Source organism: Excalfactoria chinensis, chromosome 10 (genome assembly GCF_039878825.1).
Source record: "Excalfactoria chinensis isolate bCotChi1 chromosome 10, bCotChi1.hap2, whole genome shotgun sequence".
Taxonomy (NCBI): Eukaryota; Metazoa; Chordata; class Aves; order Galliformes; family Phasianidae; genus Excalfactoria; species Excalfactoria chinensis.
In genome coordinates this window covers 5509343-5525297 of record NC_092834.1, presented here as the reverse complement: position 1 = coordinate 5525297, position 15955 = coordinate 5509343, and the positions used below count along the sequence as shown (strand labels likewise).

Genomic DNA, 15955 nt, shown 5'->3' with positions numbered 1-15955 from the left:
AAATTTTTCTTGGCAGATCTCATTAGTGTCTAAGACAGAAGCTAACTCAACTGAAAAGGGCCTTTCAAGGTTGAGTGATATATAACTAAATCACATTTTTGAGAGGTGGGGGAAGCTATTATCAGTAATTAAATCCACTTATTTCTTGAAATAAATAAAGTAAAGATATTATTTGTAGGTTTCCCAATGCGTTCCTGTTAGTACTCCTGAATATTAGATTGTAGCAGTAGCATACAACTTTGTGTTGGTGATGGTCCTCACATTTTGGATCATGTTTGAACATTATTGTTAAACATACCCAAAGTATTACTTCATTTTCAAATGGCTGAATGAGTTTGAAATTAGGCTAATGTATAAAATAAGAGTTCAGACCAATCAACCAACCCACAAACTGTTTCTTTAGTTTAGCAATGGATAGAAATCCATCCAGATATTTAATTTGTCCCAACTGAGGATGAATCGAATGCTTGAAACAAAGAACTTAGGCAAATATGTACAATCAAAGATCTCATGACTAAATACTGTTAGTAGCACAAGTGATGCACAGTGTTTATTAAGCAGAGTGAATGACCAGATGCTGCATTCCACTCTTATGTGTTGTACTGCTTTTCCATTATGTTTAAAACAAGGAATAAACTTGTCAATGGAAGAGTGGAACGTAAGGCCCAAAGGTGATTGTGGGAGTCAGATGGAGGCTTGCTGCAATGGTTCCATCTCTATTTATTTTGCTTTTACTGGTAATTTTGAGAGGAGAATGGAGAAATGTGGGTAATGGGGGGCCACTAGATGGCTCCACCAATTCTTGCTGTACTGTGGGTAATTTCTGTATCCCTCATGGAATATGCCCAGGACTCCCAGGAGCAGCATAGGGGTGGAGTTGGCTTTCAGACTAAAATGAGGTTAAAGCTGTACACATTCAAATGAAGAAAAAAACCAGAGCACACACATAGTTAGAGTGCAGGTACTCAAAATCATGAAGCCATTATAAAATCTTTATTGTGTTTCAATCTCATCCCCTGTGGTCAATGTTAGTTTTGAAATGATAGTTTTACCGTAGAGTAACTTCTTGTACTTGATTTTTGAGTGCTTGGAGCATGAGCAGCTTCCTTGAAGTACCCAGCCTTATTTTTCTTGGAAGAAAACATAAAGATGAAAACATTTTGTTTATCCACATAGATTTCATTTCAGAAGTTTGTTTTTTTCTTCATTCACCTGTGGGCTGGATTGTTGTTGTATGAAAACTGAAGCTGGAATATGGCTCAGGAGTATTATGGTGGCTCTGCTAAAGCAACTAATGTAACTTGTGACCATATTCATCTGCTTTCTGACATGTTTCTTCTCGGTAGTAGCCAGATCAGCCATCTTGTTTGTTCATAAGTGTTTTTTGTTGGACTGTATGTCTTCCATAAGCTAGAAAACTGGATGATGATGGTGTAGTTTTAAGAATGTCTTGTTTCCAGTCACTGTCTTTATATAGGAATCCAGTTTTCATACTTGTGTGTTGGTTTTGATGGTGTTTGAAGAAAGGAGAGTGGACAGCGGTTAAAAATTTTGGGGTTAATTATAATTAAACTGGCTTTTCTAAGCTTTGTCAACTTTAACTGCTGGGTCAGACCATCAAAGATGGTTCCCAGGGCAAATATCTCATGTTTCCCACTATTGATTTATTTAGTGTTTTAACACTATGGGGGAAAAAAAAGTTAAATGGAGCTTATGGAGCCTGAAAAGGCTCTTGAAGTTGAAATCATTCCTGCTCTGCTTCTTTACAGCTTGGATTAAAGTTCATCTTTCTGATTTTTGAACTGATGACCTTTTTAGTTTGTGATACAAGTATTTTTGGGTGCATGATATGGAATGAAGCGTATTCTGAGTTACGGTTGTTGAATGTCGTAGTTTAAAGATAAGATGATCTGTATTCCAACAGCGTTTTTCTTTTAATTTTCCATAAAGAATCCAGTAAGATGAAGAATGTCAAAAGGAGTCTACGAATGAGACCAAGATGGCAGTTCCACTCTTGATTGAGAGTTTGAGGAAGTGGACTAATGCATGAGTGCTGTGATAAATCTGTCCAAGAAAAGGACTTTAAAACATGGACTCCTGTCTTTTTTAAACCAGAGAAGATCTGGGTTGTGATCATCCAATCAAAATGGACTTTGCACTTGAATTAATCAGGGGACTGTCAGTGGTTGTCCAGAGCTGGATCTGTTTGAGGATTGGGTGGTAAAATTTTATTCTCAGATTATATGTGCTTAAGAGGGAAATGGATTCGGTAAGAAATCTGTTACTATCCCATTGGACTAAATGTATTTATTATTATTTTTTTTTAAGTGACTTAATAAAAGGTTTTGGTTTCCTTCATGCTTTGTGTTTGTCCTTTCTGGCTGAATCTTTTCTTGGTCGTGTTGATATTTAAGTGTGTTATATTCTTGGTTGCTATGAAAGTGAGAAATACTTTAGCTGCCAAGCACTAAAGGCAAGGTAAATTTTTTTATGTTCTTGATGTTTAAAATGTGGTTTTCATTTACAAATTATCTTCACTTTGCTATGACTCCTAATGAATATTTATTCTGGTTTGTTCATTCAGGTGCTTAACGTTGGGCATTTCCCCAACCTTGCTGTGTTGTCAGGGTGCTTCTGCTAAACTTTCTCGAGTTATTTTAAGGTGGATTCGGTATCATCTTGAAGGCTGGGCACATGTGTTATAATAAAGGAGTACTTCAATGTTTTCTGTTGGGTTTGTTAGATGTGCTTATTCACGGGTGTGTGTGTACAGAAACTGTTACCAGACTTCCTGGACAACATACTTCCTAAACAGTCTATTTTCCTAAAATTGTTCTGTCCGTGTACCTGATCTGTTTCATTGCTATTTAATGTGGGCATGGCTTCCTGATTCTGTACCACGTATTTGATGAGGAAAACTGTGTTAATTTTCTGACTGCTGCAGATGATGGTTGCTTTTTCTAATGAATTTGAAGGTGGTTCTTACGTTAAAAAAAACAACTTCTTTCAAGATTTTTTGTGAATGAAATAATGGAACTGTATTTTGACTGTGTTTCACTTGAAATTCATGGTTGTCCGTGTCAGATTGGTCTTCATGTGTAGGACAGATCTCATTATGAGGACTTAAGCAATGGAATTTTGTTTTAGAAAACAAAATAAACGGGGTGTTCAGTGATTTTGCTTCTTTAGGCCTCTTTGGAAATATCCACTCTTACCATAATGAGTTGTTGATGCTTGTTTGATCCAGCTATTTCGATGATGCGCGCCTGCCTGTTGAAGTTTGCTTTTGCTGTGCATTATGTGGTGGTGTTGGATGTTGGGACCAACTTAGAGATCCACATTCAGATGAGTGGATTTAACCCAAGGCATTTGCAGTTGTGTTGTCGTACTCCTTGGTTCTAGTTTAGGTGTTAGTGGTTCTTCCCTAAGTCGTTGGTAAACTGATGTTCAGTGAAGTGGATGCTGACAGCAAAGCGAACCGTATTGTACCTCTTGGTATGGAGATCTGATGGGTTGTTGGCAGAAATGGACAGCAAGTGTGTAGAGTTCAAAGGAAGTATCTTGGTTATCTTGGTTCGGCTGGTGGAAGCCAGTGTTTCTGAGCTGTTGGGATGCTGTGCTGTGGACAGTCCTTGTAGACACTGGAACTTGCCCATTGCCTTCTTCCCCTCCATCAGTTACCCAATGGCTGATTTCCATCTCTGGTTGTGATGGCTACAAATATGGAAGAAGTCCTTGTGATTTCCGTTGTCTGTTGCTTGTGGGGAAACAAATGGTGGTCGGGATGCAAGAGGCTGGGAATGGTTGGTTCTCCTCCATCTCTGTGATATGTCTTCTCAGCACCCCAGGATGTTGGACTGTAGATGCGGCTTGATTTCTGATTGTGCATCTTGGCTATTTCGCGGCTTTGAATTCTTTTGTTTAAAATCTCTTGGCAAATATTAATGAGTTAAGAGTGGAAATGGAAAATAATTCATCTCATGGTGTGAGACTTGTTCTACAGCAGTGCCTTCACATCACTGATGAAAATGCCGTAGCTGTTGGATTAGTGTTGCTGGTGCAGACCACTAGGGAGGCGCTGTTGAGCTGGAAGGGGTCGGTAGCACTGTGGGGCTTTTCCAGCAGCTCGTGGCACTTCTGTCCCAAGCACCACGTGCAAATACTGGATGACAAAAGGAAGAGCTTTTGTCTGGGGGTACTATGACTTAGCTTAAAAATAAGCCCCCCTCGGGTGGGGTGACCCCCAAGGTGGGCTGTTGCTGGCAACATGGCTGTGAGCTCCACTGCCATTCTTTCAAAATGGCTTGTAGCAGCACCACTTCCTGTCCAGGGAGGAAGTAATTTTAGCCCATGCACTGAAATATTTAGCAAATCTTTAAAACAAAAGGAACAAATTACGTTTCTTTCTGGTTTTAAAAGAGTGGCTGAGCCACAGGGGGTTAAGGTGCCCCTTCTGCTGGGGTAGTTGGAAGGAGCCAGGGCTGTGGGGGGTAGCAGGCACCCTTTAGGTGGAGGCTATCTCTTTTTTTGGTAGAAATGAAGGGGTGGGTCTATGGTACATCACCTGAGTTGTGGGGTAAATGTAGAGAGTGTCAATCAAAGGCAGAGCTCAGAGCTGGGAAGGAGCTCTAGATGGCGGCTGTGCCTTAGAGAGAGCGCGCTCAGCTCCGTGCCTTCCCCAACACTTTACGCAACTTTCCCTAACTTTCGGGCAGCCTCAGGGGGCCCCCACAGCCCCTTGCCTCTCCTAGGCACTAATAGGGGGCCGAGCGGACCTTTTTCGGGCAGAAAAGCAGCTTTTGAGGGCTCCTTTTTCGTGCCTTGCTGGAAAGAAGAAGCCGTGGAGAGAGCCCAGGTCGTTGTTTTTCCAGCTTAGAAGCCATGGCGTACCTCCATTTTTGTGCGCTCTCCTAATGAGCTTTTTCCCCCGGACATTTTTGTACTAATTATCGTTTCTTTTGCTTTACCGACAGCATATTTTTGAGGATTAGAATATATATATATTTTTTTCTTTTTCTGAATTTGGTATTTTATCATTCGAACTCTAAATATTTTGGATCTAATGTTTTTCCACGAACCGAAACTAACATCGACTTGGTCCTGGCGGCGGTGCATGGATCAGGTAGGTGAGCAATTAATAATCATAATTTTTAGATTTCTGCCGTTTGGAATACTTTGATTTTCGACCGATTTGGGCTGTATTCGGATGACGCAATAAGATAGAGATTATTTGCATCCAGTGTTACTTTGGGAAAGTTTGCAGGATGCTCCCCTCCGATGTTTATTCCCATGTATTTTTTTTCCCCTTAAAAATGATTATTTGTTTTAAATCTCCGTTCTGCTGTGTCGATGGGTTTTGTGTATTGTTATAACAATATCATTGCAGCGTCAGGACTTTGTTCCTGATAATGAAAGCTAGTGAAACGAGCTGGGACCTTACCTTTCTTTCAACTTTTGACAGTAAATACCTGGGCACAGGACTTCAAAGCAAGCAGACATCCCTGACCCCCTCTTATTATTTAAGAATAAAAAGATGATGAGAAATAAGGACAAAAGCCAAGGAGAGGAGGGTTCAGTCCACAGCAATGCATCGAGGTACGATCTATCAACTTTCTTTTCTCTCTTTTTTTTTTTTTTTTCCTCTCTAAAACCTGTGAATGCCCTGTTTGCTTTGACAGCCCCGGGTTACTGTCAGTGCTCCCTATAGAACATTTTCCTGATTTTTGTTGCCTTTTTAAGGAATGACCTTGAGATTGTTAGCATGCCACACCCTAATTTATTTTTTATTTTTTTATTTTTTTGGTAGCAATTTCTGAAAGTTGTGTTGTGACTTAAGGGCCCATGGCACAGTCAAAAGGTACCGTACCTTTATTCAGGGGAGCCCTTTTCTCTCTAGGGTGTTTTTCCAGCTTTTCGGTTTTTAGGTTTTTTTGTGCTGTGAAAAATGACCTTGTCGGTTTAGCCATTGCTGCATTGCACCATTTTACATACAAGGCGGATTTTTTTTTTTTCTTCGAAGAATCTCAGAAGTCTAAACTTTAACTGAGGGCCATACAGCAGCCTGGTGTAGTAGTAAATTATAGTAAATAGACCCAAGAAAAAGTTACATGAATGAAAAATAGCTCATTTTAAAATATAAACTGGGAAGTGCCTTTCTGTCCGACAGCCCTTACTTCATTTTTTATTTGAGCTTGTGGAACTTTGATGCTGTTTTGATATTTTTAGGGTATTTTCATACAATTTAGACTGAACTTTTCTCCGGTGGTCGTGGCATTTTTGTATTATAAAATAGAACCTGGGGCTGCTAACACGAGGCTGCAAATGCATTGTCTGTTTATTTAATGTATTATTGCTCGGAGTATTTTTGTTTATTTTGTGCAGTAATGAGATTCTTTACAGATTTTAATCAATTGATCCTTGATGTAGGGAAAGTATGGAATACTGAAAATGCTGGTTTGTTAAGAATGCACGATTGTAATCACCATTTGCTCCTTTTTTATGTTAAATGGGTCGACTTAAAGAGAGGAAAGCCAAAAAAAAAGAGGAAATGAATTTTACATGCATTTATTTTGTCTTCTGGTTTGTAAACACGCCGAGTTTTGCATTTTGTTAATTTGGATGGAATTCTGGCCTGTTTCTTCTTTTCCCTTTGGTGTGAAGTAATTTTGAAGGCACGCTAATAAAGCAAATTCTGAACAGTTTGTTGTATCACATGTACTCTTATGTGACGTTTGCAGGTGTTTGACTGGTATTTTTGATGCCCATTATTTAACCTTACTTAAACGCGCACTTGAAATACTGTGGGAATGTGTCTGTTATCAAAGTACTGTGACACATGAAAATATATATATATACATGTGTGTGTATTTATGGTATTGGGGATGTGTTGAGACTACAGTCGAATTTTAAATCCTAAAATGGATATGGGTAAGTTTAAAATGATTATTAATAACACAAGCTTCGGGGATGTTGAAGCACGACATATAGCACCTATACAGCTGTGTTAGAATAATGCGATCTGAAGGCGGATTTTCAAACAGTAATGTTGGTGTTGTTAGAAATACTGCTTTATAAGCCTTATTTTTTCACAAAAAGAGGAGCATTCACTTTGTTTTTCTGGTCGCTTTGAGTGCGGATTGCCAGCTAAAGCAATAGTAGGTGTGATTTACTCAGGATATCTAAATTAAGGTAGTGCATCTGCTAGAAATGCTGTGCTGAATATGAGGTGCAAACGGAGACATCTAGCAGTAGCTGCACAGAAAGAAGAGCTTTGTGTTTTTTGTCCTCGGGGTGATTATATTTGCATAGTCTCACATGTGTGATTTTGCTGATTTCTTTGAAAGGCTGTTTATCTCGATGGCTTTAAACCAACACCTGTTGTGAGGTTACGCTGCCTCTTCCACTCTTCTTCCCCAAATAAACTTGCTGTGGGTTAACATCCCCTCACCTGAGGTGTGGGAACAATCCAACACGGGGCTGTTTGTGAGTGAGCCCTGTCGAGCTGTGAGTCAGCTGAATGTCGTAAAATGGGCTTTACTTCCTGAGGTTGACTTGAAGTTGCAGGGGAAATGATTTCTAGGAAGTAAAGCCACCACTTTGCTTTACTGCAGCCCAGAGCTGCACTCATGTCTGTACCTCAAATGCTGGCCTGTTGGGTTTGGTTTTGGTTTGTTTTTTTCTGAGTTGTGAGAATATGTGCATCTGTAGTCCTGGATCGGAGGTGTGGATGGTGGCAGTGGGTGGACAAGGTGGATACAACCAGTACCACTTGAACTGGAGATGCCAAAATGCAGGACTAGAAAAATCTGATGCCTCTGTGCTCCTTTAGTGCGCAGCCTGGGGAGTATTTGGAATTGACACGTGCATTGCCAGTCCTAAGGAAGTGAAAAGCTGTGTGAACAAACCAGAATCCCTCTGAGGATTGTCCTGGAGCAGGTGATCATTGCTGGGGGCAAAATGATGCCGACCCCCACTCTGCCAGCTGACTGCTGCTCTGGTGGTGCCTCTGGGGGAGCAGCCACACCTGCCCTGGTGTCCCCTCGGTGCTGGGCCTGCCCTGCTGCCCAGTGACTGATGCTGGGCCACCTCCACATGGGTATAGTGGGATGCTGGAGCTTCTAATAACCACCACCTTTGTGTTTGGGGCATGAATTGCCTGCAGCCAAACACAGTCCTGATGCTTCCCAGCATTCTTTATGTTGCCTTTATTTGAAAGATGGGTGCTCAAGTTCAGTGCAACCCTGATGGGAAATGCAGGTGGGGGTCCTGTGGCCCCCGGAGTGGTGCAGGGATGGCACACAGCACGCAGCCACCATGTTGGTTTCCCTTGACTCTCTCCCTGCCTTTGTTGCAGCCTCTCTTAACTTCCCTGCATGCAAGGAATTAGTTACAAAAGGCTGCAGGGCTGAACAGCCCATTGCGTTTATGTCTGTGCTTCTCACCGTTTGGGAAGAAAAAAGAGGAAAAAAAAAAGAGCAGGGTGGGCCTGAGGGCTGCGTCGGTCGGAGCTGCGGCTGTGCCTCGGCTGTGGGGCAGGGCGCTGCAGGCTGCACTGCGGGCTCGGCCCAGCACGGCTCGCTGCTCCGTGGCAGCCATTTTATGAAGATGTAGTTGCAGACAGAGAGAGGACTCGGTGCGGGGGGGGAGGGCTGGGGGACGAGGCTGCCGAGCATTAATGGCTGCGCTCCTGTGCCGAGGGGAGCGCGGGGCAGCTCTTCGTCCTCGGCAGCGTGAGGAAGGCCGCCATACCCCGCCAAGGGCGAGGGGAAAGGCGCACCGCCTGGCATTTCGGTGCGGGTCCGGTCGAGTCACAAAATGGCTGTTCCTTTGTGCCGCATAGCTGACAGACATACTGCATTGCACTGTGTGTACTCTAAAAACAGCAGGAAGTTGCTGGTGGGGAGTTCAAAGGCCATCTTGTGCTCGGCGGGGCCGGGGATTGGCTGCGCGCTCGCCTGGTAACAGCTGGCTGGACGGCGGCGCTGCGGGGAGGCCGGGCCTTGCCTGGGGCTGCGTGCGCAGCCTGGCGGCGCAATGCCTGCTGGGAGCGGCTGCGTGCGCCGCGCTGGGCGCTGTGGGAGCGCTGGGTGCGCTCGGTGGGCGCCCGCCGCTTTGCCTCCCCTCCTCACGTCCGATGGGCGGCTGGGTTTCCTTTGTGCTTGTACAGGACGGACCGCAGGGTGTTTTCGGAAGGGTGACATGGAAACGAGCGAGGCTATTTTTGGTGTGGCTCTTTTTGTGTGCTTTGGAAGCAATTGCAGAATATAGTATCCCTGAAGCATCTGGATATCTTTAGCATTTCAGCTTTCAGCATCCCTAAGTCACTGAATATTAAAGCTCCTTTTACTCCCTGCACATACTGTACAACCGGCTTTATCCAAGCTGAGTGCAGGCGGTAACCACGTTAACTAAACCCGAGTTGCAGCTCTCCATCCACGCTGGCAAGTTACCGTGGAGCTGCTCAGCCATCCTGCATGCACAGGCTCTTTCGCTTTCACTTGCACTGCTGCATTCTTAAATGGGATTTCTCTTCTTCCTATTTGATCTCGAACCTTTTATGAAGCTGTGGGGAGGCTTTTTTTTCTTTGGGAAAGGGAAAAATACTTTCTCAGAGCAGGAATCCAAAGGAGTAATGTGTGAGGAATTTGTACAGATAGTGATGTAAGCTGCGAGGGGCACAAAGGAGGTGGTTGTTCTTTCGTGACTTCTGTTTCACATTATCCTCTCAAAGGAAATGTCTCATCAAATTACAAACACGCAATTCCGAGACCTAAAACTTCTCTGTTTCCTGTTTTATGACTGCTGCCAGGAATGGAAACTGCACACAAAGGCTCACCGACTGCAAGGAGCTGCATTTAGCTGGATTCCATCTCTTCCGGACTGTGTCCTCTGGTTAAACTTCCTAAGCTAGCTAATGACATTTTATAGTTTCTTTAAATGCATGACTTCTGCTGAATGAAAACAGAAAACCAGAGCTCACCTGGGTAGCTCGGTAACCCTTTGCAAACACTCCTGTAGCACATGGCACGTGTTTCTGCCAGAGCTCTGCTGAGCTGGGGCACACGTGCACCGCCACAAACATCTCCTGCCTGCATTTCTCAGTGCTGCTGCCACGAGAAGCTGCTGTGCTGAGATCTGCTTCCTTGGGTTGATGTTTTACCCGCAGCACTGCGAGGGCAACAGTTATCCCTACTGTGAACCTTCCCCCACTTCCAAGGAGAGCTGACATAGATCGCTCCCACGGCTGGGGGAGAAACAGTCTGAGGAGTGCAGCTGTTTCTTTTAGAGTTGAAGTGAGCTTCAAGTTGGGTTGAACTGGCTTCTCCTGATGAAGTGTGGAGGTTTATATGAGCACTTGTGCTGCAGACACCAGTCCCAGTAGGAATTGTACTTTAAATTTAGCTTGAGTTCTGAGGATGAGAAACGCTTCTGCATCTGCTGTTGTCTGCCCCTCTCCTTCAAGGAACACGAATAGGAACAGAACAACACTGAGGGAGGGGAAAGCCTGGATTATCGTCATTAGTTAAGCGGCCTTCTAGCAAAGGATGTACTGCCCTACTGGCATAGTGTCTTACATAAACTTTGCTGGTGAAAAGCCACCAAACGAGCTCCTTCCAAGAGGTACTGGTAAAAACTGCCTGTGTCCTGCAAAGGATCCTTGGTATGAAAGCAACACCATTGAGAAGGAACAAATAGTGTCTGGTGCCTTGTGATGAAGCTTTACTCAGTCTGTCTAAGGCCGCTCATGCCTCCTTTTTTTTGGATCTGGGAGTGTCTTTTGGTTATAATAAGCAAAACGTTGATGAGTCTTTCCAAGCATGCAGTAGCATTTATGACACCACTGCTTGTGCAGCACTGCTACAAAGCTATCGCTTTTCAATATGTGGTTTAATTAACGTTAGCATTTTGAGATCATCTCTCTAGAAGTAGCCTAGCTGGGACCCCTAGCTGGGATCCTTTCCTGGTACGGTGCTGGTAACTGCTCACACAGCCTCACATTTTGGCTGGACTCCTGGGAAGCCTTTGCCAAGCACCGAGCCTCACAGCTTGCTCTGCTGCTCAACGGTTCGCTGCTCACAAACCCCAGCTCCAAACAATTGTGTTGCAATGTGAAGAATTCCCTGTCTCCAGAACACTCAGAACCTTAGGGGGGAAAAAATAAGTTGTAACTGTTTGTTTCTTGCCAGTTTTCTTGCTGGGTGCAGAAGACGTGGTGTAATTGTTCACATATTAACTCGAGGAGTCATTTACGTCTCTTTCATGGGGAGGAGCCTCTGCTCTGAACACAGCCTGGCTGTCGATTGGAGAGCTCTGCGTGCCATGTGCTGCCTGTACAATGGAGGCTTAATGCGGGCCTTAAATCTGTTGGTTAAAAAGAGCTTTTAACAGACGCTTGGAATGAAATTCTCAGGCTGGGTCAAGTTACGTTCTTCTGCACTGCGGGTCATCTGGCACCAGGAAGGAATCTGTGCCTCTGACTTTCTGTTGCTGATTCTGAGTCATAAATTCTCATACTATTCTGTTTCTTTACTGTATTACTTCTCAAAGGAAGCTTGCAAATGTTAAATGGAGAAAAAGCCAGAAGCTTTTTTTGCTGCAGTAATTTAGGCCTGACTTGTGTTGTGTGTCACGCAGCTTAGTGTTCTTTACATCTGGCAATGTGTGCTATTCCCATTGTGCTACCCGAAACAGGAGCTGGAGTGGCAGTGGGCTACAGTGAGTTCCCCCACCCCTTGTTTCAGCCGCCTGGAGAAGTATAGGCACCCGTTGGCTGTATTGCATGGAGGTGCTCAGTGCAGCCCGTGGTTTGGAGCCGCTCAGCAATGGATGTTGAGCGTTGCGATGCTTTGCATCTCGCAGGGGTGGAGAGAGCTGTCCTTTTCAAATCCCCGAGGGCTGCAATTGTGCTTTCCTTTTGGCGCAGGGAAGGATGCTATGCTGCCTTTGGACGTTCTCAATGGCACTCCTTAATCAAGCGGACAGGTTGTAACTCCTTTTATCACTGTTCTTTCTTCTTTTTTTCTCCCCGCTAAACATCCCAGGCATTTTCAGCCTCTGGCTCAAAGATCAGAGAGCAGAAGAGCCCCCTCTCCCACTCATGAATGAGCTGCTAGTTTTGCTTCATTATGCAAACATAATGGGGTGCCTTTGTAGTGGGGGGGGGGAAAGATCTTCTGGAAAATACTTGTCATTCAAGATAGCCCCACGTGCTTTGAGCTGCAGCAGAGCAGTGAGGGATATATTTAGCTTGCTCTGTGCTCAGGGTTGCTTTGCCTTTGGCATTTGGGAGTCCTGTGCTGGAGCAAGTAAATGGTGTCTGTGAAGATTTCCCTTTGCCTCCTCCCCTTCCTGTCCTTTCAGCCAGGCTGGCAAGTGGCACAAGCCAATTCAGATGGTTATTCAGATAGGATGCCTGCTGGGTGCATAATCCCCTGGTTTATGCAGTAGCACGGTGGCCCTGTTGTGCCTGCTGCTGTGAAAATGTAATTAACACCCACTTTCTGCAAGCCGGGTTTGCAGTCACGTGGGGAAAAAAGAGTCACTATGGAGAATATACAAGTGCTTATTTAGGAAGAAAAGTTGCCTGTCAATAAGTGAGATTGGGGAAGTATCTTTCTGACTTGAAATCCCTCAATTTCATCTGGTTGTCTGGCAGGGATATAATCCATGGGCTATTGTGCTCTATGACAACCTACCCAGATTTGCCCAGCATATACTGTGAGTATTTTAAGGTGCTTGAGGCTTGCTTCTGAACTGCTTGAAGAGCCTCTCTGCCTTCAGTGTACTGTAGTTTGGAACTGAAGACACACGCAGTGCATGAGTACTGATAGCAGAGTAATGGCACTATTTTTCTTCCTCTCCGTTCCCTCCCCCATTTGCATTTTTGCCTGCAGGAGATAAGTTCACTGACTAACCCAAGCTGGGAAACTTTGTTGACTAAACTGTCTCAACTGTTATCACTAGAAAAAGCCATTGCCTCAGGAGACGGGTGGGTGCCTGTCACTTTTCGTGATAGATTTTGAGAATCAAGCCCCAAAAGTTAGGAATTGATTTATTTTCAGTGTCACAGGTTGGGTGTTGTTCACTCAGCTCTCCTACAAGCTCTGTGTACTGTCTTACAGCTATTGTGTGCCTTGGGCCGTGCATCAATATTAACTGATAATGCTTGTTGTTATTCTCAGTGTATGTTGGTATATAATAATAGAGAACATCCCGTTTATATTCAGGGAAATGTTAAAAAGAAAACAGCAATGTGGGATCTGGCTGGATCAGTGCATGTGATGTGGTTTGCCACGTTCCCTTTGTGCGTAGAACCACCTGTGCATAGGTCACGTTAGGAAAGCACGTCTGTTTAAATAGTTGTGAGTTGGTGGCTTGCACTCTTTACCTCTGTGTGCTTTGGAATAAATCCAGGGTTACCTCCATGCCTGGTGCTGCTGATGGGCAGGTGATGCTGGCAGCCCTCACCGAAGAACTACACGGAGTGAGAATCCCCTTCTGGTGGTAAAGCTGGACCTGAAAAATGCACCTGGGCTGGGGGTGATGCGCAGCTGCTCAGCCTCGTGTGCCCACTGGGTGTATGGGATGGAATGTGTCCCACCCCCTCTGCTGTGTTCCCAGCTGGGTTGCCATGGGGCTGGAATGCAATTGACCCTTGTGGCAGAATCAGTTGGTTCTGCCAGAGGAGGAGGATGTGGATTCAGATGTAGGCAAACCGAGTGCTGGCTTCATCCTACCCCAGAACTGGAGTCATGGTGCTGGCCCCTTTCTCCACTGTACAGCTAAGCATGGCGGCCTTGCGCTGTTCTGGTGACCTAGTTTGTGCTGGCTCAAGTGAAAGGTGAGTGTTAGGGACATGGGCTGCCAAGTAAAGGTGGGTGGGAGCAGGTGCCCTGTGTCCCCAGTTCACAGGCAATGAGCTGAGATGAAGGTGGAGACCTCGGCCTCCATCATCTACACATCACGTGAAGCTTTGCTCAGCCTCACACAGGGGTTAAGCATATGTTTGCCTGTGGGGAGCACTGAGCTTGGTTTCTGATATTATCCAGCTCCTGGAGTCTGTGCCGTAGACTGTTTTGAGCCTGCACTAGACTTAATTGTCTAGCACCAGGGTTACTTGGCCAGCACTAAGTGCCAGTTAAGCATGCAAAGCCTAGCAGAACGTTGCTGTTGGGATTCAAACTTGTTTAGATTCAAAACAGTGATGTGTCAAGTGCTTACAAATCTTATTTTGGGAAGGGACTTGGCTTATGGGAGGATCTTGGGCCATTCATCCTCACTTCTCCCACTTCTCCCAACTGTCTATTGAAAACTGAATTTTGAAGTGTGGGCAGAATGGTGCTGGTAAGGGCCCTTTCCATGGCAGCTCTTGACTCCAGCAACATGTTGGATCAGTGCTGAGAGTTGTCAGCTCGCCTTGCATCTTCTGAGAGCATCCACTGCTTGTTGGGAGCATTGGAAACGTTTTGTTGCTGTTAGCAAAGATGACCTATAAAAAGAAGCCATGTTGCTCAGATGTGAAATACTAAATGCTCACTCAGGAGGCTTCAGGCATGCTGTAATTGCTGTAAACTCAGATGCCTGATTGTGAAAGGTCTTATCGTTGCCGTTCAGCCACTCATTTCTTGGAAGGAACGTGGCCTTCTTGGTAAGGGATGATTTAGTTGTGGTTTTTTTTGTATTTTTTCCTTCCATCCAGCAGATTCTTAATTAAACCAGCATTATCGCCTTAAGGAGTTCTTAGAAAACAAAGGAACGTGATCTGCTGAGCATTAGCAGATTGCAATTTCTATTAAAATCTCTCACTTCAGCACAGCTACCAAAGATCCGGCGGTGGTTTTGATGTTCATGGGTGATTATCTCTACTGATTTGGAGGTGTGTGGGGCTGGTTGGATGGTTAGAGCTTACCCTCAATTATACTTGAATAGAAAGGAGGCCTTTTTGGATGTTAACTTGTGTATCTTAAAGTGGAATGTATTCCCAAACCAGCCTCAGGAAAGAGCCCTTCAATGTTTGGTTATGTACAATGGTGGGACCTGATTTGATGCGTCTCATTGCTGATCCCTTGTATTCAGTTTGCAGGTGGAAGCACTCCCTGATTGTCCCAGTGGTATTTAGGGGAGATCATTTTATGGAATTGCCTTTTAATTATTCTGATTTAGCATTTCAATATGGAAGCAACAACAAGCACATATCCTTTGGTCTTAACTGGATTTCTATGTTGTTTGCAGCAGCCTAGAGAAGGCCGTAACCATTTCTCATCTGCAGGACCTGAGGGAGTTTAAATAGAAGAGATATCAGAGTAATACAGCTCTGGAACTTGTTGTGTTTAGTTGTTTAAATTATTACCAGGGGCATTTCCTTAGTGGGTCAGGCTTATGCAGTGCTGTACATACAGGTGTGTGCAGCATTTGTGCCTGTCACCAGAGAAATGCCCTTTGAGAAAACACTGTTCACTTCAAGATAGAAAACAATAGAGTCTGCATAATGTAGGTAATGTAGGTGAGTGATGGCTGTTTGTGTCCCTCTGTCCTTGTAATAAAGCTTAGGGCCTTGAGAAACAATGAGCTTTGGCGTGGGAGGAGGCCAGCAATTGCTGTTCAGTCTTTGCACAATACTGCAATGCCGTCTGGCCCCAGCATTGCTCTAATTTCTCCCAGCTCTTGCTAATAAATCCAATTGAGGAAAAGTAGGGTTTTTTTGGTGCCCCCATGGGATACTGCCAACTTAATGCAGTGCCAGCCTGATGTTGCCACTGGTGCGGTGACAGCAGGGGTTTGGATGCCTCCAAATGCCTTCTGAGGTCGGGGCCCCAAGGGTGGCTCCACAGGACGTGTCCTGCTGTGCCAGGAGCAGCTGGTGAATCGTTTTCTTGGATGTTTTGGCAATGGTTGAGCAATGGTCAGTGGATTTGTGGCTGAATTCAGTAAGGACCTCAGGGAGGATGGGGGTGCC

General features: G+C 44.7%; 1 protein-coding gene across 10 annotated transcripts in view; it reads left to right on the top strand.

Annotated features, from left to right (window-relative positions):
• CHD2 (chromodomain helicase DNA binding protein 2) overlaps positions 1 to 15955 on the top strand; it is a 104742-nt gene that overhangs the window by 50226 nt on the left and 38561 nt on the right. For 8 of the 10 annotated variants that reach the window (XM_072345823.1, XM_072345821.1, XM_072345822.1 and 5 more), the window contains 2 exons: positions 1951 to 5122; positions 5462 to 5595. In XM_072345823.1, the coding sequence (XP_072201924.1) occupies positions 5534 to 5595 (62 nt within the window). In that variant the 5' untranslated portion in view covers positions 1951 to 5122; positions 5462 to 5533. Of the gene's footprint in view, positions 1 to 1950; positions 5127 to 5146; positions 5596 to 15955 lie in introns of those variants that run through there. The other 2 variants (XM_072345824.1, XM_072345828.1) reach the window with 2 other exon arrangements.